Source organism: Candida oxycetoniae (genome assembly GCF_023343755.2).
Source record: "Candida oxycetoniae strain CBS 10844 chromosome Unknown scaffold50, whole genome shotgun sequence".
NCBI lineage: Eukaryota > Fungi > Ascomycota > Pichiomycetes > Serinales > Debaryomycetaceae > Lodderomyces > Lodderomyces oxycetoniae.
The window spans coordinates 51,626-78,494 of NW_026055431.1; the positions used below are offsets into that span (position 1 = coordinate 51,626).

General features: G+C 37.9%; 12 protein-coding genes across 12 annotated transcripts; 5 read left to right on the forward strand and 7 right to left on the reverse strand. All coding sequences in view use genetic code 12, as the record gives it.

Moving 5' to 3' along the window:
- Positions 1 to 557: 557 nt before the first annotated feature.
- On the forward strand, positions 558 to 3,119 carry KGF56_002516 (uncharacterized protein; the record flags this gene model as incomplete). Its single annotated transcript, XM_049323754.1, has 3 exons — positions 558 to 722; positions 915 to 1,696; positions 2,039 to 3,119. The coding sequence occupies 3 exons, from the start codon at positions 558 to 560 to the stop codon at positions 3,117 to 3,119; spliced, it is 2,028 nt and encodes a 675-aa protein (XP_049180427.1).
- A 392-nt stretch (positions 3,120 to 3,511) lies between these two features.
- On the reverse strand, positions 3,512 to 4,945 carry ISN1 (IMP 5'-nucleotidase; the record flags this gene model as incomplete). Its single annotated transcript, XM_049323755.1, has 1 exon — positions 3,512 to 4,945. The coding sequence occupies one exon, from the start codon at positions 4,943 to 4,945 to the stop codon at positions 3,512 to 3,514; it is 1,434 nt and encodes a 477-aa protein (XP_049180428.1).
- A 283-nt stretch (positions 4,946 to 5,228) lies between these two features.
- Positions 5,229 to 5,966, reverse strand: RPS42 (40S ribosomal protein eS4; the record flags this gene model as incomplete). The annotated part of the gene is made up of 1 exon (XM_049323756.1): positions 5,229 to 5,966. The coding sequence occupies one exon, from the start codon at positions 5,964 to 5,966 to the stop codon at positions 5,229 to 5,231; it is 738 nt and encodes a 245-aa protein (XP_049180429.1).
- Positions 5,967 to 7,389: 1,423 nt separating this feature from the next.
- On the reverse strand, positions 7,390 to 8,055 carry KGF56_002519 (uncharacterized protein; the record flags this gene model as incomplete). The annotated part of the gene is made up of 1 exon (XM_049323757.1): positions 7,390 to 8,055. One exon carries the CDS (start codon positions 8,053 to 8,055, stop codon positions 7,390 to 7,392), a length of 666 nt encoding a protein of 221 aa, XP_049180430.1.
- Positions 8,056 to 11,503: 3,448 nt separating this feature from the next.
- Positions 11,504 to 12,514, forward strand: KGF56_002520 (uncharacterized protein; the record flags this gene model as incomplete). The annotated part of the gene is made up of 1 exon (XM_049323758.1): positions 11,504 to 12,514. One exon carries the CDS (start codon positions 11,504 to 11,506, stop codon positions 12,512 to 12,514), a length of 1,011 nt encoding a protein of 336 aa, XP_049180431.1.
- Positions 12,515 to 13,165: 651 nt separating this feature from the next.
- KGF56_002521 (uncharacterized protein) lies at positions 13,166 to 14,179 on the forward strand (the record flags this gene model as incomplete). Its single annotated transcript, XM_049323759.1, has 2 exons — positions 13,166 to 13,191; positions 13,363 to 14,179. 2 exons carry the CDS (start codon positions 13,166 to 13,168, stop codon positions 14,177 to 14,179), a joined length of 843 nt encoding a protein of 280 aa, XP_049180432.1.
- A 334-nt stretch (positions 14,180 to 14,513) lies between these two features.
- Positions 14,514 to 15,422, reverse strand: MRP20 (mitochondrial 54S ribosomal protein uL23m; the record flags this gene model as incomplete). The annotated part of the gene is made up of 1 exon (XM_049323760.1): positions 14,514 to 15,422. One exon carries the CDS (start codon positions 15,420 to 15,422, stop codon positions 14,514 to 14,516), a length of 909 nt encoding a protein of 302 aa, XP_049180433.1.
- A 292-nt stretch (positions 15,423 to 15,714) lies between these two features.
- Positions 15,715 to 19,416, forward strand: KGF56_002523 (DNA-directed RNA polymerase II subunit RPB2; the record flags this gene model as incomplete). Its single annotated transcript, XM_049323761.1, has 1 exon — positions 15,715 to 19,416. One exon carries the CDS (start codon positions 15,715 to 15,717, stop codon positions 19,414 to 19,416), a length of 3,702 nt encoding a protein of 1,233 aa, XP_049180434.1.
- Positions 19,417 to 19,654: 238 nt separating this feature from the next.
- Positions 19,655 to 20,179, reverse strand: KGF56_002524 (mitochondrial 54S ribosomal protein uL13m; the record flags this gene model as incomplete). Its single annotated transcript, XM_049323763.1, has 1 exon — positions 19,655 to 20,179. One exon carries the CDS (start codon positions 20,177 to 20,179, stop codon positions 19,655 to 19,657), a length of 525 nt encoding a protein of 174 aa, XP_049180435.1.
- A 372-nt stretch (positions 20,180 to 20,551) lies between these two features.
- Positions 20,552 to 21,073, forward strand: RPB7 (DNA-directed RNA polymerase II subunit; the record flags this gene model as incomplete). Its single annotated transcript, XM_049323764.1, has 1 exon — positions 20,552 to 21,073. One exon carries the CDS (start codon positions 20,552 to 20,554, stop codon positions 21,071 to 21,073), a length of 522 nt encoding a protein of 173 aa, XP_049180436.1.
- Positions 21,074 to 21,374: 301 nt separating this feature from the next.
- Positions 21,375 to 24,887, reverse strand: SIZ1 (SUMO ligase; the record flags this gene model as incomplete). Its single annotated transcript, XM_049323765.1, has 1 exon — positions 21,375 to 24,887. One exon carries the CDS (start codon positions 24,885 to 24,887, stop codon positions 21,375 to 21,377), a length of 3,513 nt encoding a protein of 1,170 aa, XP_049180437.1.
- Positions 24,888 to 25,281: 394 nt separating this feature from the next.
- VPS17 (retromer subunit) lies at positions 25,282 to 26,868 on the reverse strand (the record flags this gene model as incomplete). The annotated part of the gene is made up of 1 exon (XM_049323766.1): positions 25,282 to 26,868. The coding sequence occupies one exon, from the start codon at positions 26,866 to 26,868 to the stop codon at positions 25,282 to 25,284; it is 1,587 nt and encodes a 528-aa protein (XP_049180438.1).
- Between the last annotated feature and the right edge of the window lies 1 nt (position 26,869).

Below are 26,869 nucleotides of genomic sequence, written 5' to 3' on the forward strand. Positions count from 1 at the left end.
AGTGTAGACACAGGTAGACAGAAAAGAGAAGACAACTAAAAAAAAAGGAAAAAAAAATATCTACAGACAACACTAGAAGCTATAACTAAAAGAAGGACCGATATCTAGCTATCATTGCCAGAAAAATCCTCAATTTATCTATGAAAATCTACCCATTACTCCGTGTTTTTTTTTTTTTTTTTTAAATTATTAACTGAGTATTTCTCCTTGTCGCACATATCCATGCAAATAGTTAAGTAATCAGTTTAACCCAAAGGCCACTAGCGAATCCAAAGGCTTCGCCGACGCTAGTGGTTATATATCGCCTTTGGGGGGGGGGGGGGGGGGGGTGGGGGGTGGCTCCCTTTGGGTTGAGTCAATAAAATGCCGAAAATGGACTAAATTAAACTTTTTCTTTGTTTTTTTTTGTTCTATGCAGGATCTCAGAATCGAACCTCGATTACAATCCTTTGCACCACTAACTCGTAACTTACCCGCCCATCTACACCATTTTTCATTTCTTCTTTTACCCTTTGGGAATTTTTTCAAAGGTTTTCTGCTTTCTTTCGCTATCAAGGATGTCTGTGACTATTCTAGAGCCTTTAACAGCAGAAACATCCAAGACAATCGCTATAAAGATCAAGTTGAACAATGATTTAATAGAGAAACTTCGAAATAACCCTGCAAAACTTATAGTTCGAAATGGTAACTATGTATGTATATGGAAAAGTGACCCCCCCAAAGTATGTTTGTGGTTTTTTACTAACTTGCTTCTCTTATTTTTTTTTTTGGTTCAGTTTCTCAGAGTATTAGAGGAGTATCCGTGTAAGGACCTACCGGCGACTCTGAATGTGCATATTTATTCTGGATCACGGTACCATGGGCGAGTTTCCACACAGCTAACGGTGATCACAGATACTAAGCGAAGAAACCAGATCAAAAACATCCCTTCATCGACACCAACACCGAGAACACCGACATCCGTGTCCCCCATTGTAAGATCACCTCAAGTTATCGTTGCACCTTCATCTTCATCGTCTTTAACTTCTTCTTTCACAAGTGCGCGAGCCGTTTACTCACAGGCATATAATCCGTTTAAAGTTGCCCAAGAGGACTCGCAGGATGTGATAATCAAAAAGTTTCTTCATCTACTATCACTTGGGCCCATTTCGTATGCGAGTATAACCGAGTTGATGCATTATCATGACATTGACGACTTGTTACTGCAACACGCTGAAAAGTTTCACAATTTTTTAGACGAGTATCCCTATATGGAAGACAGTAGCGACACTTTTATTCTCAAGGACAAGACATATAAGCAGTTGATACCATTAAACTGGGGGTACAAAGATGACGAGAGGGAAATGGTCAAAAGCAATATCAATAATGCATTAACTAGATTGGGATACTCGAAAACCCATCCAGTAAGAAAGAAGATTTGCCAAAAGCCAGCAGAAGTAAGTAAGGAGTCAAGTCAACCAAGTCAACCAAGTCAACCGAGTCAACCAAGTCAACCAACTAAACCAAGTCAACCACCCATATCCAAGGCAAATGGGCGGGGAGATATCGTTAGCGACGAAAAATATTTCCAAAACTTGGCCGTTTTGTTTAAAGAAAAGTACCAGGAGTATTCTCAACTTTACACACAATTGAAAAACCATACCACCGATAAGGCTGACTTGATCAAATTAGTCGATTTACATAATTTGCTCCGCGAGTGGAAAACTAAGCTATGGGATTACGATAGAAGAATGAAGGAGGTAAAACGAAGAAAAATCGTGCAATACTAAACAAATCCCTCATCATTCATATTCCCCCGCCCTTACTTCAAGCTTTTATAGCCAAAATGCTCGTAATACATTTATGTAAACGACGTTACAGTCTATCAATTTCGTATCATTTTGTCATTTCAACAAAATAAGAATGTCACTGAAATTTCTCCATCAGTAATCAATTTTTTTTTTCTTTTTTTTCTTTCTTCTTTTCTTTTTTCTATAACAACGCCCTCCTATTTTCTTTTATCTTCTTGACGATATATCATTGATTAACGGCAAAGGAGGATGCTTAAATGGGTACAAGGTGGATTATCTGCTGTAGCAGGAACAACGGAACCTGAATATGGCCCTGAAGCAATTCATCCTATCACGAGACGCGTGAAAGAGGAGCAAGTATCACGAACATCTACTCGCGATGATTTCAAATGGCAATTGCTTTCTTATACAAATGTTGAGACGTTGACTATGTATTTCACAGATTTGTCACACAAGAACAAAGGGTTTGTACAAGTCATTTACTCATTGATTATGGGGGTTGTCAATACTGCACATTTGAACTTGCGTTGTAATGGTAAATGGTACTCTTTACCATTACAGGATTACGTTATCACCGGCAATGATGTTGTTGCAAAAAACTTCTCATTGACGTTGGCAGAGGATGGGAAATCGTACCATTTGAAAAGTGCTGTGGGTGCTACTATGATCGATATGACTTTTTCTCAAATTTCTCCTGGTGTCATATTTGGTGAAGATGGAACTACTTTATACGGAACAGACGTTGAGAATCCATGGGGTATTATGCGCCATTCTTTCTGGCCCCGTTGTTCAGTAGAAGGTGTTATAATCAACAATGATTTGGGCAAAGTTGAGCTTTCGAGTCAGAACACTTTAGGGATGGTTGTCATGGCTTTACAAGGTATGAAACCTCACCATGCTGCTGCGTCATGGAATTTCTTGAATTACCAAGGTGAGGAATTTTCTGCTGTAGTGATGGAGTTCACAACACCGAAATCGTACGCGAAAACTAGAGTCAATATAGGAATTATAGTAAAGGGTGACAAAATTGTATCTGCATCGATAGATAACGATGTTATACACGAGAGACCTAAAGATAATGATATTTGGCCTGTTCCTGAAAAGATTACTTTTAAATTCCCCGATGGACAGATTGTTGGCGAGTTGAAGAATTTAGTTGAAAGAGTTGACGTTATGGCTGAAATTCCTCAATTTGTGAAAAATCTAGTGTCCAATATTTCAGGTGCAAAGCCCTACATCTATCAGTACGCTGATGATTTTGAATTGGAGTTCAAGGGCGAGAAGGAGAAGGGTTTGGGATACTGTGAAGTCACCTTCATTAGTGAATGAGGTGGCCAGGAAGAGATAACAGTCTTTGTTGCGAATCTTTTCTTTTTCTTTTCTTTTCTTCTTTTTTTCTCATTGTTACAGTCCTAGGTGGGATAGAGAAAATTTTATGTTACCTTTGGTGATTTGGTACTGTCTTTTTAATGATAGGTTTTCTAATTAAGTTAATAATAATAATAATAATAATAATAATAATAATCATAATAATAATAATATACTATTAATAGTTAATGATAAAAATAGTCAATAATAGCATTGGTTATGAAATCTAAATGATTAAAGTTGGCGTCGGTGTTCAAAATTAACTACAGAGTGGTCACGTGCTTCAGATCACATAAACGTCGTTTCTTTTTTTTTTTTTTTTATTTATTTTTTATTAATTGTCGTTTATCAAGCTAATTATTGTCAGTACTTACCTCTATATCCTTTTCGTCAATAAAATTTAGTATACCATCCAATATAGCAACTGTTTCCCTCGGATTGGCTATCCATACAGTGCATGCGCTCAAACGAGCCTTGAAATCGTTTGCTCCTAAACTTGCAAATTGATCACCAACATGTAAGCTCTCTGACTTGCGAATGGGACACAAATCATGAGTTTCGTTTTGACACAAATATTTTTGTAGCGATTCTACCCCAAGAGCTTTATCTCCTATGTCTACCCAGACATCGCTTCCACCGTTGAAAGCACACACTTTAATATCACTTAGAGAACTGAGTGATTCGTCTAATTTACCATTTTTGTCTCGAGATCCATTAAGGATGACGTAGAGTTTTCTTGAACATGATAAAACCAATTCTTCGAGTTGTTCACGGAGAATACTACATCCAGGGTTAGGCATAATCCCAACAGATCTCTCCTTTTTGATAATTGTTGTTGTTTCTTCAAGTTGAAATTTTTGACGCAAATGGATAAGGTGATGGTGCACAGTGTGCACTATATAAGTTATCCGGTCTGTATCCCACTTACGCACTGCTGGAAGAAGCCATTCTTCACTATCTATGAATTTCAAACCTTTGAGCTGATTACTATAACGAAATAGATAGTTGGATTCTGCACCCATTACAAGTAAATTCTCCTTGTGACGGTCGGTGAGAATACAGTCCTCGCTATTCAAGTAGTCTATCAATCCTTTGAGTCGCTCATAATATTTAACTGCTCCGCTTTGACCAGGGTAACCTGCAGCTGTAACTACTCCCACATAAAGGCCTCTGTGCAACAAGCCAACCAATCTCTTCACAACATCGCATCCTTCAGTAAGTGACTCGCCATCATCGTATAATGTAACATCTCCATCAAAGGTAACCAATTTCAAGTGAGTGCGACTTGATTCTCTATTTTTACCAGTTAATGCCATTATTTGAGCCGTGTTCAAAATCATTCGAACATCATTGAATGAAGGACTAACCAAACGCCTCTTACTTATACCTCTCCGTTCATCTTCCAATAAGAAGGCTTCCTGAAGCGGCAATTTGGTGAAAAACTTGCCGATAGAGGGAACAAGATTTCTCAACCTACTTGAGATTTTCCGTTCAGGATTTTTATCGTTAATCTCGTCAATGAGTATAGTATGTTCAATCAAAGTTTCAACGTCTCGGAATATTTCCAAATAGCGACGTTTACAATCTCGAGCAGTGGCTTCTTCATGTTCTTTGAAAAACGTATCTAAATCGTCAGGAACATCATAGAGTTCGGGAAACTCCAAGTCGAAACTCTCAACATCAGCATGAAGTACAAATGGACACGCAAGAAGAGCTTTGATCCATTCTATGAACTCGTCTCTTCTATGACTTTTTAATGCATATTCTACTCTATATCTTGACGTCATGACAACGGCAGCTTGCACTTGTTACACTTTGCTTAACACTGCTCCGTATTTTTAATTAGTAGAAAGAGATTTTGTAGAAGCTCAAACAATAAAATACATCGAAATCTGCTTATATGAGGTAGCGCTCGGTCGGTTCCAAATTCTGAGGCCCGCGTGGGCCTCCTTTTTCCTCCTCTACCTCCCACGCGGGCCTCGAAAAGAGATAAAAAGCAAAGAGAGATTTTGATCATTGGCATTATAAGGTCATTATTATTGTGTTTTGTGTTTAATTGTGAAACTACTCTTAAGCTAACCCACTTTGGGCTCTCCTCCTGTCTCTTTCTTCAGTGATTGACAATTTAATACCTTTACCTTTTGGTAATGAAACCCAAGGTTTACCAGCTTCTTCACCAATGACGAAAACGTTGTTTAATCTGGTAACAAAAGTGTTTTCCAAAGTATCTTTAATGTGAACAAGATCAAAACCTCCTTCGTGTTTTTCTCTGTGAACAATTACACCAATTCTACCCATGTTTCTACCACCAGTAACCATGACTAATTTACCGGTATCAAATTTAAGGAAATCAGTGATTTTTCCAGTAGCCAAGTCAATCTTAACTGAGTCGTTAACCTTGATCAATGGGTCTGGGTATCTGATGGTTCTACCATCGTGTGTAACAACATATGGAATACCCTTTTTACCTAATTGGACCTTCTTGACTTTACCCAATTTGTAAGCAGCTTCTTCAGCAGAAATTCTGTGCACGGTGAATCTACCCTTGACATCGTAAATTAATCTGAATCTTTCATTAGTGGCTTCCAAAGTAATGACATCCATGAAACCAGCTGGGAATGTAGCATCGGTTCTTACTTTACCATCAACTTGAACATGTTGTTGCATCATGATGGCCTTGACTTCCCTACCGTTCAAGGCATACTTCAATCTGTTTCTTAAGAAAACAATCAATGGTAAGGACTCTCTCAATTTGTGAGGACCTGGAGACGATCTTGGAGCATAAGTACCGGACAATTTGTCCAACATCCAGTGGGATGGTGCTGCTAATCTCTTTAAATGCTTCTTTCTGTAAAAGGGAAAAGAAAAAAAAGCTGTTAGTATTGATGATAAGGGGGGGTGGTAAATAAATAAACACATGATTTAGTAGAAGTAAAGTAATAACACCAAAGGATTAAGTGCATCCAGAATTATAGACATCTAGTCATTGGTCAACCAAAAACAATGCCCGCACAAAGGTCTTGAATCAATAGTGAATTAACACCAATCTTCTATACCTTAGGGGATCTTCTGGTGCAATGTACAAGGCTCCCTTAATCCTAAATCGATTTTAATCTGTTTTCACAATGAAAAAGAAAAAAAAATCGACTGGCACTGCCATAAAAATAATAAAAAGAAAGAGACCAGCACTCTCTTCTTATTATTACCATGGGCTTACTTTTCAAGTGTTTCACTACCCGGAAAAACTTCTGTCTCAATAACAAAAAAAAGAGCAGGAAGGATTTCTAGGGTATTACTTCACTAAACTTGTTTTATATGCAACTAAAAGTTACAAAACATACGGGCCTCTTGCCATTTTTCCTATTACTTATTGATTAATGAATATAAAAGAAAAAGATATTGATTGAGAATGAAAAATTTTTTTCTGGCAGAGGGTGAATGAAAAATTTTTTTTTCACGTTTGAGAAGAGCACGCGCTACCAATTACGATTTATAGCTAGAGAAGGAGTATAGAAGATGTGAGATTGAGTATAGAGAAGATGTGAGATTGAGACTATAGACAAATGAGGCAGGTTTGCTTACATATGGCTTAAAATAAAAGGTTATATCTCTTTGTGTGTATGTAGGAAACTCTGGTCTGTCAGAGGGTTTGTAAAAGGTCCATGATACTAAGACATCTCTTCTTCTTCCCTCAAATCACCACCGCCTACAGCTCGAAGGGGCCCTCTCATTCTGACCCAAACTAATAAATCACTCTGGCGGTAGCTGCTCCACCATCGAGCAAAGCGAGATGGTGTCACTCAAACTAATAAATCACTTTACTGGTAGCTACGAAGTTCTGCTCAATAGTACTTTTTACTCTACTACGCTATTGAGCAGAGCGAGATCGTGTTTTTTACTCTACAACACTATCTCGCTTCGCTCGATGGTGTCACTCAAACTAATAAATCACTCTGGCGGTAGCCACGAAGTGTTGCTCCACCATCTCGCTTCGCTCGATAGTATCGCTCCGCTCGATAGCGTCACTTTTTTTATTTTATAACACTGTTTATTCAAATACTATATCAAACACTAGGCTAAACACTAGGCTAAACACTAGGGCGAAACTAATAAATGTAACTGAAAAAAAAAAAAAATAAAAAAAGGAAACCTCAATATATATGTGGAATGATGATAAAATTGTTAGTTTTTAATTTGTGAAATTGTTAGTTGTTGTGTGTAAAAATCTAACTCAAAGGTCTACATATTTGGCCACCTCAGCACCAGTCATTACTTTAATCCAATCGATTTTCAAGGAATAAGGCCCATACTGTTTATCCAATAACCCAATTCCTATTGTTTTAATCTCCAGTTTATTCAATTCGGAGCCATCCTGAATTACCCCCCAGTTGGTCATGACAAAATCCGATAATGGTATAACAACAGTTTCCCATTGTCCCGGGTGATTCAAAAATAACCGATGCTGGAATAAATCTGTAACCAATGGCGTATTAGCTTGGATATTGACTAGATATTTCCGACGATCTCCTTTAACTCTCAACACCAATGCCGAAAATTCCGTCCAGTCCCAATACTTATCTCCCGAGATCCAGCTCTGCGATTGATCTCTTGTTCTGAACATTGCATAACCAGATCTTGTTACTTGAGGATTATCCTTGGGTAAATCTAATGATAACTCTCCATGAAAATGACCACAACGTTCTTTGGGATCTATATCGAAATTGACAGTAGAATAGCCACCAATCTCCTTATCTGATCGTGTCAATATATTCGTTAGCAATTGCTGTGGATTATCCTTTCTGAAATTGAGTATAGTTTGTCTTGGTTGCGTGAGGGCTCCTTGCTTGGCAAAGATACCTTTAAATATATTATTTGATCCTAAAGTTCTAAGCGACATCTAAACCTAAGGGAAAAGGGGGTGGCGGGGATGCAAATAAGTTGAAATCAATGATAAGTTAATAAGGATAATGTAAATTCGAGTTTTATAAATCAACAGGCGAAAAAAAAAAAGTTAAGGATGAAGGAGTTGGTAGTGCGCTAGATAAATAGTTGAATAGATATTGAATAGATATTGAATAGATATTGAGTAGATATTGAGTAGATATTGAGAAGATATTGAATAGAATCTTGTTTAGCAAACACTTGTTGAAGTTGTAAGTAGTTGAAGTAGCTTATGTATAATGGTAGTACTGAGCTAGCTGTAATCTTCTTATGACAACAACAGTATTTAAGCAATTTACCAAATAAAGATAGAAATAAAAGTTGAAAATTGTTGAAGAAAAAACAATAGTAAAGAGATTGAGAGGCTAGACAGGGAGGTAGATTACCTTTTATACCAATTCCCTTCCCCACCAGCACCATCATTCCCCTCCTTTTTTTTTCACCCAAAAAAATTCATTGATAAGCTTAATAGTTTAAAGACTTTGCTATTAACCACAGAGGTTTAACAACTATACCTGAGTAAAAATAATAATTTCTACATAAATGGCATACATAAATGGCATACACTCAAATTTTGACTTTTAGAGTTAGACTTGATTTCAATCTGGTAGATAAGAAAACAGGAGTAAAAAAAAAAAAAAAATTAATTTTGCTTTTCTTTACAATGAAAAGTATGGGTGCAAAGAGGGATTTAAAGAGGAGAAGCATACAAGGATAGGGGTACATAAATAGATAGTAAGATTAGCATAGATCAAGTAAAGCTTTGTAGAATTGATGGTGGTTATGTAGATCAATGATTTTGAGTCCATTAGATAAGGAGATGTAAGTCACATTTACCTGAAAAATCAATTGCGAAAAAAAGTGGGGGTGTAGAATAAACGGTGTTGGGATTGGTGGTGGTGGTGGTGGTGGTGGAGGTGGTGGCAAAAACTACAATTTGAAACTAAAACAACAAGTTTGCAATCTAATTTTTTGAGAAACTACTATTAGTAGTAAGGGAGATCAGATGTACTTACGTAAGCTAAACTCCACCTACTTATCAGAACCTACTAAACTATCAAGTTCTACTTATCAAGCTTACTTATCTATTCACCAAAACAATTTGGTTATCAGGTTCTACTTGTCAAGCTTTTTCTACTCATTGCTTATATTGTAGGTCTTTTTGGGAGGGGGAGCTTGGTGGAAGTGAGGATGTAATGAGAAGAACGCTCTTTGTCACATAACTGTTGGTTTGCTTTGTTCTAAAGCGGGTGAAAAAAAACAACAAAAAAAACAAAAAAAACTCCGAACTTGCCAAGTCATTATGGTATCTGATTACTAGTATGCATGATAAGAGCTGGATCACGTGTTTCGATATAAAGAGTAATCGGCGGGGAGATAGGGGGCGAGCGAGCGAGCGAGGGGCAATGAGGGGTGTGCGTAAACAATGGCATTTACTTTAGCCGGCAATTTATTTTATAGTTTATCTCTCAGCCTTCTTTCATTTTCTTTCAACTTCTTTTATTATCCCCTCATTTCATCGTGGTAGTATTGGGATCAGGTAACAAGCAAAATTGGTAAAGAGTCTCTGGGGTATACAAAAGTGAGGAGAAAGTAGTTCCAAGGTAAGTGAAATGAGGAGAAAGTAGTTCCAAGGTAAGCGAAATGAGGAGAAGCAGAACTATAGTAACCAGCAAACCCCTTTGAGAAGAAGAAGAAGATGTCACTACAATGATGGCCAAAGCAAATTCTCTTTAGTCTAGTAAACCTTTGTATAGTTTGCAAATCTTTGCTACTAGAAACACTCTGTTTGCGTAGCACTACTTCAAACACTGAAAACACCTTACAAAAACAACAAATGAAAGTACTTGAGTCAAGATCTAAGGAATGAACATTCACTCCAACTTTTTTTTCTTTTTAGGTACCGCTCAAAAAACTGTTACGTCATCACCAGATGATTGTTTATTCAAAGGGTGGAAAGGTTGAAAAGAACGGTGTTTTGGCGATGTTCTATCGGTGTTTTAGCGGTGTTTATTTTTGTAAGGAAATGAAAAAATTTCAGTCGGTGTTTTAAGACATCTTGAAATGTGGGGAGAAAAGATTAAGCAATAAGCTTAAAACTTAAAGAAACAAATAAAAAAGAGGAAAAGTCAAAGGTTATTTGTTTGATAGAACCTTACAAACCCACTGATGATATCTATTTATGGAAATTACAAGGAATAAAAGAGGAGACGAGAAAACGGACAAATGCATTAACAGACAGTAAGACAGACGGAGTTTGTTGTCTAGATTCGGTATGCAGCAGCAAAGTACATTCAGGTGTGTCAACTTGCATAAAGATTATTACTTTTCACAAGGTACATTCTTGAACATATCATAAACAAGCTTTGGAACATCAATCAAACCACACTATGGGTCTGATTTGTATTGCTTATCTCTAAGAAGCCAGTTTACGAGGCGTTTTCCATTCTCCTTGGCTCACGTCAAGAGAGTAAGTTGTAAAATGCATTGTCTCCAAGAGAGTAAGTTGTAAAATGCATTGTTTCCAAGAGAGTAAGTTGTAAAATGCATTGTTTCCAAGAGAGTAAGTTGTAATATGCATTGTCTCCAAGAGAGTAAGTTGTAATGCATACATTCCTGTCTCTTTGGCGTATCCCCAAGAGTATCAATCGTATTGAGATTTAGTAATGAAATCATCCTTTTATCAAGAACCTCCACATATATTTACGTACATTTAGATGTTTATTGTTATGGGGCTGTTAACCCTCTGATTACAATGGACACACACTCATAAGTGTGACTTGTCTTGTATTTTTCAACTCAATCAAAATCTTTATACCTAATTAGGAAATTAAATGGATTGAGACTTTCAATTTTTTGACTTGTAACTTTCTCAGCAGAGGCTTGACTCTCCTTAAAGTGTAAGATCATATATTACTGGGATGGGGGGGAAGGAGGGGGGTCTATAAAGATGTAAGAGACTATACAACCATCTTTTTTGAGAACGTCATTCATGAATAGGTTTCAATAGTTTTGAGGAACTAATGAAGGATTGACATTCATATATCAAAGCCACAAACCCGTATTATTATCTTGATGCAAGCGTTAACGGGGCGAGGTTTTTTCAAAAATCGGTGCCACATAACCATATTGCGAGGCTTTTCTCACTAGATATAGAGATCTTACTACAAACTTTATGTTCCTTTTTGGGTGGTTAAAAATGCATATGAATTTGCAATTGAAATGCAGAACACTGGAGATATAAAAATAAAAACGCTTCAAGGTAATTGGCCCACTTTGCAATATAAAAGGTCTTTCTAGTCGTTTTTACTCCTTTTTTTACTGGTTTTACTGGTTTTACTGGTTTTGATATCTGTCATTTTTTTTTCTTTCCCATTTCATTTATTTTTTAACTTAGAATAGTAATGCCTGATAGATCCAAATTCTACGATCCTACAAATGCACCCTATTACAACCCGTCAGTTGAGAGACGGGTAGTACTCATTACAGGAGGTAATACGGGTATTGGCTGGTATACCGTTTTGCACTTGTATTTACATGGCTATGTCATATATATGGCTGGTAGAACCAAGCTGAAGGTATTGAAAGCATTTGAAGACATTAAAAAGGAAGCAGCGACAAGGATTCTTAGCGAAAAAGCCGAAGAAAAGTACCATGTCGGGGAATTACACTATATTTATATTGATTTGTTGGACCTTTCGAGTGTAACGAAAGCAGCAGACGAGTTTCAACAACAAGAGCAAAGATTAGATATATTGATCAACAATGCAGGTGTAATGGGTGTTCCTTACCAGATCACCAAAGATGATTACGAATTACAGTATCAGGTCAATTTTGTTGCTCATTTCTTGTTTACTTGCAAGTTGATTCCATCATTATTGAAAGTTGCTCAAGATGGGCAATTACCTCGAATCGTTGTATTATCTTCAATAGGTCATAATTTTGAATTTAAGCATTATAAGCCAGAGCAACATAAGTTGAAGGGTTTCCCCGATTCTGTGTATACCTGGATTCGTTATGGGATTGCCAAGACCGCTGATATTCATTTTGTTAAGGAGTTGAGTAAAAAATATCCCGAGATTTTATCTCTTGCTGTTCATCCTGGAATAGTTTTGGGCACTGAGTTGTATAACCATTGGAGACAAATTCCCGTGGTAAAGTATGGTTCAAACGCATTATTTGGAATAAGTAACAAGCTCATTGGTGTGACTAATGAAGAAGGATGCTTATCTACGTTGAGAGCCGCTCTTGATCCCAAGTTGACATTAGAGAATAATGGTATCTACATTGCTACTGGAGGCGTTGTTGAGAAACCCAGTAGAATTGCTTCTAATGAAAAGTATTGTAAGGAGACTTGGGATTGGAATGTTGAAGAGTTGAACAAACGCGGGTTCAATGTGGAAGATGACCGTTGAAGAAGAAGGGCGGCACTAGGGAGCAATACATAGTAGCAACTATTGAAGAAGGACTATTGAAGGACTATTGAAGGACTATTGAAGGACTATTGAAGGACTATTGAAGGACTATTGAAGGACTATTGAAGGACTATTGAAGGACTATTGTGAATATAAATCAAATAATATGTAAGTAAAGAAAAAAAAATATATGGCGCTTCTATTTAAGGCCCGTTCATAACTCTAGAGACTTTTTCTTTAAAATTGTCGTTACACTTTGCTTGACTAGAAATAGGAGATTACACTCCTATTTCTAATCTCCTGCAAAATGTAAAGCACTCTGTTTGCTACTCATCTAGTCTCAGTTTAATCACACTCAGTTAACCCGCTTTCTCTTTGTAGTCTTATCTACGGCTCTAAGTTATCTGCTTATCGGTATTTGTTCCAAACTACACTACCTTATCTCCTTTCATTGAGTCAATTTACCATGACTACTTTTTTTATCTTGCCTAGTGTAACAAACAAGATATAAGAGAAGGGGATTACATCAGTAAAGGGACTATCACTTCAAGACTTCTTGTAGAGAAAAAGCAAAGTTCTTGAGAGAAAAGGCAAGAGGCAAAACTTTTTGTAAGTTACTATTAAGTCAAATTTAGAGCTATCTACTCAATCATGATGGGGTTTTTTTCGGTACTAAAGTATGTAGTAATCAAGGGCAGGAGCTTGAAAGAAAGAGATTGAAGGGCTGAGCTCAGCCCATGTCCAAGGACAGACCTCAACTCTTGTCTGTTATATTGCTAGAAGACCTTGCTATGAAGCCTTATCGATACTAACCGAGCTTTTCTTGTTTATTTTTTTTTTTCTTCTAGTTTGTTGGTGTCCATTGTATATCCGATAATCGCATCATGCAGATCATTCGAAGACTATACCCTTATCAGCAATAGGGTCGCATCACAAAATTTCAAAATTGGCGGCATTACCGTGCCATTGAACTTAATCTACAATCCCGGTGGTCTCAATTCAGTTGACGCGAATGATGAAAAAGTACTACAGTTACATTTGATATCTATTCAAAAATGGTTTATTTATTGGATTGTACTAGCTTGTTTTGAATTGGTGGAGAGCTTATTCTCAGTACTAGTCTATTTGATACCGGCGTACTCGGTTTTGAGATTGGGATTCAATTGTTGGTTGGTTATGCCTATGATTTCATTCGGGCAAAGAGACAGTGTTGGTGAAAATGCTGCAACGTTTGATAACTCAGTCGAATGGAAGAAATTCACTAGTAATGGAGCAGGATTGGTGTTCTTTTCGTACATCAAGCCATGGATGGAAAAGAATATCAAGATTGTAAACAGTTTATCTGCCGACCCATCAATTGTTTTACTGGTTTTCAACTTGACTTCTCTGTTGAACTTGAGTAACCTTTTGAAAAAAGTTAGAATAGGTAGGAATACAGAGCAGAACGTGAGTGATGTGACGGGAAGTGTTGCTGATTATGCTAGTGCTTTGGATAGTTCATTTGTTATGGTTATGAATATCAAAAACAAATTTACTGGAAGTGGAGACAATGCAGAGACTGAAGCGAAAGGGGAATCAGCAGACGAAGAGTTTGATGTTATCAATTCCGAAAAACCTTCAGCTCCAGAAGCAAATGTTAGCAAGAGAACAGGGTACTTTTGGTAAACAAGCTGGCACAATATGAGAAACAATTTTTACCCTATTTTTTTTTTTTTTTCTTTTACCTTTTTACTTTTACTTTTTTTTTTTGAAGATGGTTATGATTTTTTGTTATTTTTATGTTTTGGATGTGTTTGCAGGATACGTCTTGGAAGGGTTGTTTTGGAAGGGTTATCTTTAATTTCAGTTCTAAAGACAGGTGTATTGTTTTTTTTTTCTCTTTCTTTTAATGATGATGGAATATATCCAGTTTGTTTTGTTTTGTTTTGTTTCTTATTTATTTATTTATTTACAAATGTATGTATACTTTGTTGATCAATGTTCTCTTCTCTCTTCTCTCTTACAATTTCAAGAAATTTGATACTTGTGATCTAGTCTCTGGTGAATTGATCTTTTTTTCCAAAATTTTCATCGATTTCTTACTATTCTTCAAAAACTGCCTGGGTATGAATTTGTTGATTTGATGTTTTTCCTTGTACATTCCACCGTATGCTTCTAGTGGCTTCTTTTTATCGGATCCCGAAGCTACGTTTCTTCTAGCAATTTCCTCTGTATTATCCATTTGATTGTTCAATTCATCGACTTTAGCTTGAGGTACTTCTGGCCATATAAATGGTTCAGGCATATCCACGGTCATTTTCTTCAATTGTGGCTGTCTGTGTCTCCCCAAATCATCAGGGTTTCTCACCCATCTTGCTGGTTGCAATTGCACAGTTATATTCAAAGCTCTCAAGCCATATATATTCCACAAATAATCTCTTAAATCGATTTTGTTCATTTTTTTGGGCACCAAGAATTTGGCTTGATAGGGGGTATGTTTTGCATTTGGTCTTAGCAAGCAAATTCTTCCGCTGGGTAAGAATACCTCTTTTTTACCTAGAGTGAAATGAGGTTCATCCATAGCTAATTTTTCTTGAAAGTAATTAAATTGAGCAAGCGCTCTTTCCAGATCCATCTGGCTCATAAACCTATTAGGGATCCTCTTACCTTCCTCTATGTACAATTTAGCCAATTCCGAGTTGGGGAACAAGGTGCGTGTTTTTGCCTGTGCAAGAATCGGTGGCCGGATTTTCCTAAACCCATACCTAGGTTTGTTCAACTCAACATCTTTAACATTCACTTTAGGATACCTCGACGGCGACGTCTTGTAATGCACTGACCTTACAGATATCCCGCTAGCTAAAGATTTTACAGATATCCTGTTACTTAAGGACATCATACACACCTCAAACCTACCTCTCGCTTTCATTCCAACTCCTTTCTCTTGTAACTTGTACTATACTATCATAGTAATTAAGATTGAAATTTTTTTTTTCACTTTTGGGAATTTTTCAGAGTCGTGCACTTTGTCCACCGTTTTTTTTTTTCTTCTTTGAATGAAAAAAAAAAATTCACTTGTATAATTAGACCGATATATACATCAAGTCATCTTTCAAGGTATAGGTTTCCCTTGTTGTGAGCTTCCAATTTTGCCATTTGTTGGTTTGCTAGATTGTGGTTAAGTAAGCTTTTGTTGAGGGGGGTGATTTGTTGTATTAATCATGTCACAAGATCCAGATGTTGCCGATCCATATATGTATGATGGCGAGTCACAAAATATTACTCCTGAAGATTGTTGGACCGTGATCTCATCATTTTTCCAAGAGAAAGGGTTAGTATCGCAGCAGTTGGATTCATTTGACGAGTTTATAGAGTCAACTATACAGGAGTTGGTTTGGGAGGACTCGCATTTGATCTTGGATCAGCCAGCACAGCATACCTCGGAGAATGACCACGACAATAGGAGGTACGAAATCACTTTTGGAAAAATTTATATCTCAAAACCGAGTCAGACTGAGGGTGATGGTACAACCCACCCTATGTTCCCACAAGAGGCAAGACTCCGTAACCTCACATACTCGTCTCCCTTGTATGTTGATATGACCAAAAAAGTATTTAAATCTGATGATAATGCGCGTGTCGATAATGAACTAGAGTGGATCGAAGTGCCCATCCCCGGAGAAGAAGCCAAAACTCAAGCATTTCTTGGTAAAGTGCCTATAATGTTGAGATCAAAGTTTTGTATGTTGCGCGATTTGGGTGAACTAGAGTTTTACGAGTTGAAGGAGTGCCCTTACGATATGGGTGGTTACTTTGTTATCAATGGTTCAGAAAAGGTTTTGATAGCTCAAGAAAGAAGTGCTGCCAATATCGTTCAAGTGTTTAAAAAGGCAGCACCTTCACCAATATCTCACGTTGCCGAAATCAGATCGGCAATTGAAAAAGGGTCAAGGTTGATTTCATCAATGCAGATAAAATTATACGGGCGCGACGAAAAGGGAACTTCAGCAAGAACAATAAAAGCAACTTTGCCATATATTAAGGAAGATATACCAATTGTGATTGTTTTCAGAGCATTGGGTGTTGTTCCAGATGGAGATATTCTAGAACACATTTGTTACGACGCCAATGATTGGCAAATGTTGGAAATGTTGAAACCTTGTGTCGAGGAAGGTTTCGTGATACAAGAACGTGAAGTTGCACTCGATTTTATTGGAAGAAGAGGAGTTTTGGGTATAAGAAGGGAAAAACGTATACAATATGCCAAGGATATTTTGCAAAAGGAATTGTTGCCAAATATCACACAGGAGGAAGGTTTCGAGACAAGAAAAGCATTCTTTCTTGGTTATATGGTTAATAGATTACTACTTTGTGCATTAGAAAGAAAAGAACCAGACGATAGAGACCATTTTGGTAAGAAAAGGCTAGATTTGGCAGGACCTTTACTAGCCAATTTGTTTCGTATCTTATTTAAGAAATTAACAAAAGACATTTACAACTATATGCAAAGGTGTGTTGAGAATGACAAGGAGTTCAATCTTACTTTGGCCGTTAAGTCACAAACTATAACTGACGGATTAAGATATTCGCTTGCCACTGGTAATTGGGGTGAGCAAAAGAAAGCAATGAGTTCGAGAGCTGGTGTTTCACAAGTTTTGAACCGTTACACATATTCATCAACCTTGTCGCATTTAAGAAGAACAAATACGCCTATTGGAAGAGACGGAAAAATTGCAAAGCCAAGACAGTTGCACAATACCCATTGGGGCTTAGTATGCCCCGCAGAGACACCAGAAGGTCAAGCGTGTGGTTTAGTCAAGAACTTATCCTTGATGACATGTATTTCTGTGGGTACTCCTTCGGAGCCAATATTGTCATTTTTGCGTGATTGGGGGTTGGAACCTTTAGAAGATTACGTTCCTTCCAACTCGCCAGACGCTACTAGAGTCTTTGTTAATGGTGTTTGGGTTGGTGTACACAGAGAACCACATTCGTTAGTAGGAACTATGCGTGAGTTTAGAAGAAATGGAGACATTTCTCCCGAGGTTTCCATTATTAGAGATATCAGAGAAAAGGAGTTCAAGATATTCACCGATGCTGGAAGAGTCTATCGTCCATTATTTATTGTTGACGATAATCCAGAGTCCGAGACTAAAGGTGATTTGAAACTTCGAAAAGAACATGTTAATAAGTTGTTGGAATCCACTTATGATGGATTTGACGAGGACGAGACGCCTAGTTATACATGGTCTTCTCTAGTGAAGGAAGGTATAGTTGAGTATGTTGATGCCGAAGAAGAAGAAACGATCATGATAGCAATGACACCAGATGACTTGGAAGCGTCAAAGAGTACACTAACAGAAACACAAATACAAGATTTACAATTGGAAGAACAAGATTTAGATCCGGCCAAAAGAATCAAGCCTACAAACAGCAGCAACACCCATACATTTACTCATTGTGAAATCCATCCTTCTATGATTTTGGGTGTTGCAGCGTCAATCATCCCCTTCCCTGATCATAACCAATCGCCACGTAATACGTATCAATCTGCGATGGGTAAGCAAGCCATGGGTGTATTTTTGACAAATTACTCGGTGAGAATGGATACAATGGCAAATATCTTGTACTATCCGCAAAAACCACTTGCCACCACCAGAGCTATGGAGCACTTGAAATTCCGTGAATTACCGGCAGGTCAAAATGCCATTGTTGCCATTGCATGTTACTCCGGTTACAACCAGGAGGATTCCATGATCATGAACCAATCTTCCATTGATAGAGGTTTATTTAGGTCATTGTTCTTTAGATCATATATGGATTTGGAAAAACGACAAGGAATGAAGGCATTAGAGACTTTTGAAAAACCGTCTAGGTCGGATACTTTACGGTTGAAGCATGGTACTTATGAAAAATTGGATGACGATGGATTGATTGCTCCCGGTGTTAGAGTGAGCGGAGAGGATATCATTATTGGTAAAACAACACCAATACCACCAGACACAGAAGAGTTGGGTCAAAGAACACAATACCATACCAAGAGAGATGCATCTACGCCCTTGAGAAGCACGGAATCCGGTATTGTTGATCAAGTCTTGTTAACCACAAATGGGGACGGTGCCAAATTCGTCAAGGTTAGAATGAGAACAACCAAGGTACCTCAAATTGGTGATAAGTTTGCTTCTAGACATGGTCAAAAGGGTACTATTGGTGTTACTTATAGACATGAAGATATGCCGTTCACAGCTGAAGGTGTTGTTCCTGATTTGATTATCAACCCACACGCTATCCCATCACGTATGACGGTTGCACATTTGATTGAGTGTTTATTATCCAAAGTTTCGTCGTTATCAGGGCTTGAGGGTGATGCATCGCCATTTACAGATGTTACAGCAGAAGCTATATCTAAATTATTAAGGGAACACGGTTACCAGTCTCGTGGTTTTGAGGTGATGTACAATGGACACACAGGTAAGAAGTTGATGGCGCAGGTGTTTTTTGGACCAACCTATTATCAAAGATTGAGACATATGGTGGATGACAAGATTCACGCCAGAGCAAGAGGACCTGTGCAAGTATTGACTAGACAGCCTGTTGAAGGTAGATCAAGAGATGGTGGATTACGTTTCGGGGAGATGGAGAGAGATTGTATGATTGCACATGGTGCTGCAGGGTTCCTTAAGGAGAGATTGATGGAAGCATCAGATGCCTTTAGAGTTCACATTTGTGGTGTTTGTGGCTTAATGTCGGTAATTGCGAATTTGAAAAAGAATCAATTTGAGTGCCGTTCATGTAAAAACAAAACCAATATTTATCAAATCCATATTCCTTATGCGGCAAAATTATTATTCCAGGAATTGATGGCTATGAATATTACACCGAGGTTGTATACTGAAAGTTCCGGGGTAAGTACTCGTTCTTGATCTTGGTGGTATATTGGGAAAAACGGTTAATTGATTCTAATTAAAAAAAAAAAACAAAAGAAAACAAAAGGAAAAGACGCAAAAAGATAAAATATAAAATTAAGTATAAAAATGTAATATATTATTTTGTTGGACAGTCTCTATTTTCATCCTTCCTTCCTTCTACATATTAGAGAGATGCAATTTTATAGAGTGCTTTTGTTCCATGGGCACTATTTACAAACACGGTTTTTCAACTCTAATGCATTAAATACTTTTCTCGAAGTTCAGCTCTTCTCTTCTCTTCGGCATTCAATTTAGCAAGTTTTTCTTTCATATCCTTGACTTCGTCTGCAAATGCTATTAGATTGTCCTTATAAGGGTGTTCGTCACCATCAAATAGCTTGAGCCTATCCATTCTAACCAATCTGTGTTTGTTCTTGGGTATCATACCTTTCACTGCTCTTCTCAAAATTTCTCCATACCCTTTATTGGCAATCATCCGCTCCATCGGTATCAAATTAAGAGTACCGGGACGTGTAGTATGCAGCCAGTATGTCTTATCCTTCATTTTATCACCTGTTACTTTCAAATGCGCACAGTTGGTAACAACAACGTAATCACCATGATCTCTATTTGGTGAATATGTTGGCTTATGCTTCCCCTGTAGAGTAAGAGCAATCTGCGTTGCTAGCCTACCCAACGTTCTTGAATCTGCAGCAACATCCACATGATGCCATACCCTTGTCAAAGCCAGGACAGACGTACCAATCCTTTGCGACATGTTCTACTCCTTAATAACAACTACTCCCACAACCTCTTTATATATATTTATATATATATATATTGAAATGAAAATTTTAATAACCTCACTGAAAAAGAAAAAGTCGTGGGGCGCTGGAAATTTTCTTACTGTGCGATTTAGAAACTTTTCATCTTCAGAAAAGAAAACGAGGAAACATTGTTTACCCAGCAAAGAAAGTTGACCAAGGGCCTTTATTGGTGGGATATTGTAAAGGATCTAGCGGGTATTACTCATTATTTACTCCTTGGGGGGAGACCTCAAATTTTTGTATTATATTTTATTTTACTGCTTCGTCAACCACTGCTGCATTCTTTTTGGTTTCTCAGCTCGTTTTATTTTATTGGATACAATATGTTTTTCTTGAAAGATCTATCGTTGAACCTAACGTTACATCCGTCGTATTTCGGCCCACAGATGGATCAATATTTGAGAGATAAGTTGCTAAGCGACGTTGAAGGTACGTGTACAGGTCAATTCGGCTACATTGTGTGTGTGCTTGACTCAATGAATATCGATGTAGGCAAGGGACGAATAATCCCCACATCGGGAATGGCAGAGTTTGAAGTCAAGTATCGTGCTGTCGTTTGGAAACCATTCAAAGGCGAGGTTGTTGATGGTGTTGTCACCACTGTTAATAAAATGGGCTTTTTTGCTGATGTGGGTCCGTTGTCTGTGTTTGTTAGCACACATCTAATACCCTCCGATATGAAATTCAACCCATCAGCCAACCCGCCCGCATATTCAAGTCCCGACGAAAATATAGAAAAGGGGTCAAAAGTAAGATTGAAGATTGTGGGAACAAGGACAGACGTTAATGAGATTTACGCCATAGGCAGTATCAAGGAAGATTATTTAGGCCCAAGTCCAATGTAGATGGGGTTTTTGTTGAAAGTTCTCTTTTTTTTTATTTGTTTTTTTTTTTTTTTTTTTTGCAAAAAGTCCTAGTCCTAGTCCAAGTCCACTTTTTTATGCATATTCATAGAACTTCAGGCCAATGTATATAGTATTTAATAGACGCTATAGATAGCAAAGCATGAGGGAGACAAAAGAGCTAGTGATGTACCAAAGAAGATAGCAAACTTTTTTCTAGACGGTATAATACTCACAAAAGAAAAAAAAAAGGTAAATAGCCTTGTTTGATATTAATATACTTTATTTTTTTTTTCAATCTTTGTTAATCTATTATGATAGGGTCCTTCAGTGTCCCCAGCAAGCTATCAGCACTACGTAGCAATTGCTTACGAGCATTTTCGGCATCTTCCATTTCACTAATCCATTCAGCTTCTAAATTCAATCCTTGAGCTTTTACTTGTGGAAGGTCCTTCGAAAAAGGGTAATCATCTACTTGTTTTGGTTTTTCTGAACCGAGATTCTGCGAGCCACCATAAACTTTTGGTTTCTTGTTGGGTGGTGTCTCATGGGCATTTACAAATGTTGTTGTTGTATTGGGCCTTTCACGCTGACGACGAGAAGCAGGTTTCTTTATTCTCTTGAAAAATGGTACATCGCCGTAGAATAACGAATCTGGAGAATTAAATAGGTTATACAATTGTTCGTCTGTGAGTTGGGCTGGTTGGGGTAATTGAGGTGCTTTCGAATCAGACTTATCAACTTCTTGGGTTAAAGTCTGCTCTCTCGATTTGTTGTCTGTAACACTAGATCTAGTAGACAAAATGTCATTGCTGTAGTCTAATGCAACATTTCTATTTTGATCATCATTTGGTGCTGTAGATGTAGAAAGTCTATTCGCGTTAGGTTGACCATTATTATCTTGGTAGCCTGCAGTTTGGTTTATTCGTGTTTGCTCTTTTTCCTGACTTGTTTCTATCACTTCATTGCCAGACTCTTTTGGTATTAATGCAGCTACATCCAGTACAATAATTTTAGCTTTTACGGCAGGTCTGCGACTCTTTCTATTTGTGATGAAGAGACCAGAGTACCGCTCGTTAAGTCGACGATTTTTGTTTAAAAAAGACTCTTGCAATTCCTGTTCTTGCACGGGATTATAGTTTGAAATATTGTTATTTTGCTTTGGCATCAACTCTCCCGCATTGGCTACCCTAACAGAGCCATCAATCCCCCTGGATTCACTTTGCATCTCAAGTGATAAAGTTCTGGTGTTTGATTGGTTAGATTCGGTCACATCACTGTATTGTTGTTGTTTGTCCGGTCCACTTGGTTCATCATCGTTACTCATAGGAAACGATGATATACTGCTGCAAACATTAGCATCACCTCTAGTTGTCACTCTATCATTGCACACTAACACGCTTGGCCGTGATGAAAAGTTATTCAGTGTTGTTTGATCAAAAGATGATGGGTAACCTCTTTGGTTCGTCACCTTTGAATTTGACGGAAGCTCTTGCGAGCGTGATACATCAGGGAGAGAAGTGTGACGCAAAACTGAATCACATTGTCGTTCAACTGCTCTGTTTTCTGAGCTAGTGGGTACAGCAGTGGTTATTACTTCTTTAGGAACATGGGTTTCCGTGAGAGCCGAGAAAACCATATCCATGTCTTGGGGCACGGGTCGTTGCACGCTTTCTTGTGATTGAGGAGCTGGTACTATAGGAGGCAAATCTGACAGTTCTTGAGCCACGTTTGAAATAGCACGAGGCAAGTGAGGCCAGCCAGAGCCAAGAATAGACTCTGTAAAAGGTGGCTGGCTTTGTTGCTGTGATCCATTGTTCGAATGTGATTGATGTGTCTGGTCCATCTGTGAATGTCGTATTTTGTTACTTTGTATTTGATGGCCAATCTGTGGTTGTTCTGTGACGTATTGATAGTGTTGGTTGAGCTGATGAGGTTGGTAAAGCATTGATCCAGTAGTCAGAGACCGATGATGCACAGACGGATATTGGACTGGAGAGATTTGTCGTCCGTTAGTGGCAAGTCCCTGAAATCTTTGTTCTGGTGTTCGCAACTGCTGTTGCTGTTGCTGTTGCTGTTGAGATTGCACAGGAAACAGCAGTAGCAGTGTTGATGACTGTATACTTTGTGCAGGTGTTTGAAGAAATACTAATGTAGATTGCGGATTTCGAAGTTGAAGTGAAATGCGCGAGTGAGGGCTTGATTGTGCCGGCTGCATAACGTTACTGTTACCCATTTCATTTCTACGGACGTTTGCCAGTAACCTGACACTCTCTGATTCCAACTGGTTGTGTGTTCGGTTTTGCGAATGCTGCTGAAGTAAAGTTGTAACAGGCAGAATAGATGACGCTTCATTAGACCGAAAATTGAAGAGGCTTTCTCTATTCTGTGGTGGTTGTTGAAAAGTACTGTTCAGCCCTTTTGGTAATGTGGTTTGTTTTTCCTCCACTTGGGCTCTTGAAATAGCATTATTTGCACTTTCATTGTCATTTTCCTCTTCAGAATCGCTCGACAATATTACCATTTCAATTGGAGACTTTGTTTCTGTTATTTTGTTATTGCTATTGTTATTACTGTTGTTGTTGTTGTTGTTGTTGTCTTTATTGTTGTCTTTATTGCTCAACTTCTTCCTCTTTATCGCAATCTCACTCCTTTCCACTACCGGCTGCCATTTAGCATCTTTCGAAATGAGAACATGTTCAGTATCCTCACTTGTCGATTGAAGGATTTCATCAAAAAACTCACAACCAGCCAAATCATCAATCTTGACAGGCTTGACACAATAGGGACATTCCCATAGAGGAGACTGTAGTTGTTTTGCTAAAAAAAATGTTGCATCAAAACATTGCAAATGGTCACAGTAAACTGATTTTGTAGCATAGCGAATTCTCATACAACCCCAAGGATCTTTGAGAGACACTTGATAGTCAGACATGATAATTCCGTCACTATCTTCTACCTTTTGTAATTCCGCAATTGTGTGACGTTTACTAATTTTTGGTTTGGACAAGATTCTGTTCTTTATCTTTTTCAATGGGATAGTTTCAGCAATATACAAATAGACCAAAAAATTCGCATCTATAGCTTCATAAGCCAAGTGAATAGTGTTCAACTTTGGTGGGGGAAGTATAGAATCTGTGAGATCAATAGGCGATGCTGTACCCACTTTCGATGTACCTCTGAAACTCTGGGTAATTTTTGCGTCATTTAAATAAACCTCTACTTGCAGCGGATACTGGATCTGGACATTGTTTGTTGAGCTTGCATTTTCCTTACCTTGCTTACCGCACATCAAGTACAACCGTGTCCTTGGACCAGATGATCTTAATTGCGCCCATTCCTCTCTTGTGAGGACAAATGAAAATTCACAAGACGAAGTCTTTTTGGACTCGCGGCAAATCTGGGGCATTGAATGTATCAACCTTTTCAACTCAAATAAAGGATTTTCAGTAAATATGAGTGAATGGCCCTCGTACCTCTTGGAGTCATTCCGATGCATATCCATTCTATCATTAGGTCGCACTCCGCTATACTCTCCATTATCAATAACGCGATATAGATCTTTAAACAGCAGTAGAGCAAGCCCGACTTTTCTTTGTAGGACTAGTGCACGAAAAGCTTGCGATTTAACTCTATCTCCATCAATTTGCGAGCCTTCAAAAAAGTCCTCTAGACGTTTCTGTAAAACCGATTTGGTACCGCCTACTAAAAGTCCAACCAGTCGCAGAATATCCTTTAACTGGGCAACTCGCATTTCGCGAAGATTGTTCACGGTGTCATTGTACTCCTCTACGGATAATTCTGGTACATTGCTCATTCTGCTACACCAACTTTCTTTTCCATCTTCTTTCAAAGCTTAGCGTCAAGTCGAAACCACTATACGCCTTCTTTTTTTGATTTTATATTACTAATACAGTACCAACAATAAAATCTTTCCTCCCTTTTCGAAAAGACTACTCTGGACGTGTTTCCCCACAATTCAACGACTAACAAATTCCGTGTCTTGGTATTAGTATTGTTTTCCGTTTCGATTTTTTTTTTTTTTTTTTTTTTTTCAATGCGCAAAAGAAGATTTAATGTAAAAGTTCATTTCTCTAAACTATATAGATAATTTTGTCTAGATAAACCTGTCTAGATAAACCTGTCTAGATGCTTTGGTTTCATATCTACTGTTACCAGTCAGTCTGTGATTTTTTTGCAGGTTGTTTATTTTAGAATGTAGCTACTCCAAGTATACTTGCGGCATTTTTAGCGTCGACGGTAATAGGCGATAAAGGTTCATTATTTCGCCCAAGTTGTTTCAGTTCTTCTTCTTTTTCCAACGATCGAAATGTCCTTGAAGTCCAAGTATCACCAGCTGATGATTGAGACTGAAATAAATTGTGTTTTAGATTTTTCAAGTTTTCACGGTTGAGACGTGAGAGTCCTCCTCTCTCGTCTACACTTCTCACATCCAATCTTATCTTTTCAAAATTTTTTAACATTTTCCGATGATGTTCCACTTTGTGAAGAACATAGGTTTTTATCATGCTTTTGAATTTGCCATCTACAAAGGCAGTGAACTCCTTTTTTTCATACAACATCTCGCCAGAAATCCTTTTCACTTGTAGTTCGAGAGAATTCTGTACTTTAGTAGCGGATTCTAGAGACCTCAACGCTTCTCCAACTTTTATTGGATCTAAGGAAACTTTGCTCCTTATTTTATTTGCTTGTATATGCTTCGAACTTGTTTGAGCCTCTGCTTGAACGAGCTCCCTCATAATCAAGTATCTGTTTGTTAGTGCTTCTTTCACTTCATAAAAATCATTGATTAGGATCTGAACCCCGTCACCCAAAATGGCCATTTCATTGATAGAATCAATCAATAGCAAATCCGACGTTACTTGAATAACTTTTCCCAATTTGTCCCACATATTTTTCATTCCCGGGTGGGTATTTTCAAAATCAGAAAGAACACCCAATTTGTTCGACATGTCATAAACATGGATCGATAGTTGTTTCTCAGTTTTGCAACTTCGTTCAAGCAATTTATGCAATTTCTGAGATATCAAGTATGCACTTTTGATTGTGGGTCTGAAATACGCCAATTCTTCATATGGATCAGGTGGAACCGAAAACTGTTTCAATGTCTTACGCATTAGACCACTGGCAACTGAGGATTTACGATTATTGTTTATAACACTGTACCCAAAATCATTTTCAATAAAATAGTGAAACTCATCATCTCTGATCAAGATTGGATTACTCGTTATCCTATCAAACCACTCTTGCCATACTTTCATCAATTGTTTTTTCTCATCTTCTCCTCCTGAGGGGTATGATGTTTTGGAACTGGGAATAACAGGCACAAATGTTTCCAAATTGGAAATTGAGAGATACTTATTGAATTTTACAATCTCATTGTATGTGCGACGTAATTCTTTGTATGTTTGCTGCCTAAACTTTGGTAGGCCCCGCACTTGAACTTCCAATCTTAGTATAGGGTTCTCAGGCTTGTTCCTTTCAATGTCCACTAACTGAAACTGTAGTCCATATTTGTTTGTGAATCGTTCTGGTATCAATTTCTTTAACTCATCTTGAGAAAGACGGTTGCGGCCATATTCCTCGGTATCCCCTGCCGGTGCCGTGTTGTTCCCCTGTGGTTCTTGCATTAGTGGCTGTTCTATACTGGTCAGCTGATGCTCTTGCTCTGCCTCTACCCTGGGCTCTTGTTCGAAAGCTTGAGTAACGCTGGTCAGTTCGGGCTCAGCAAAGGGATTATTATTCTCAAATTCATCTGGGTAGTTTATTTCGGACATT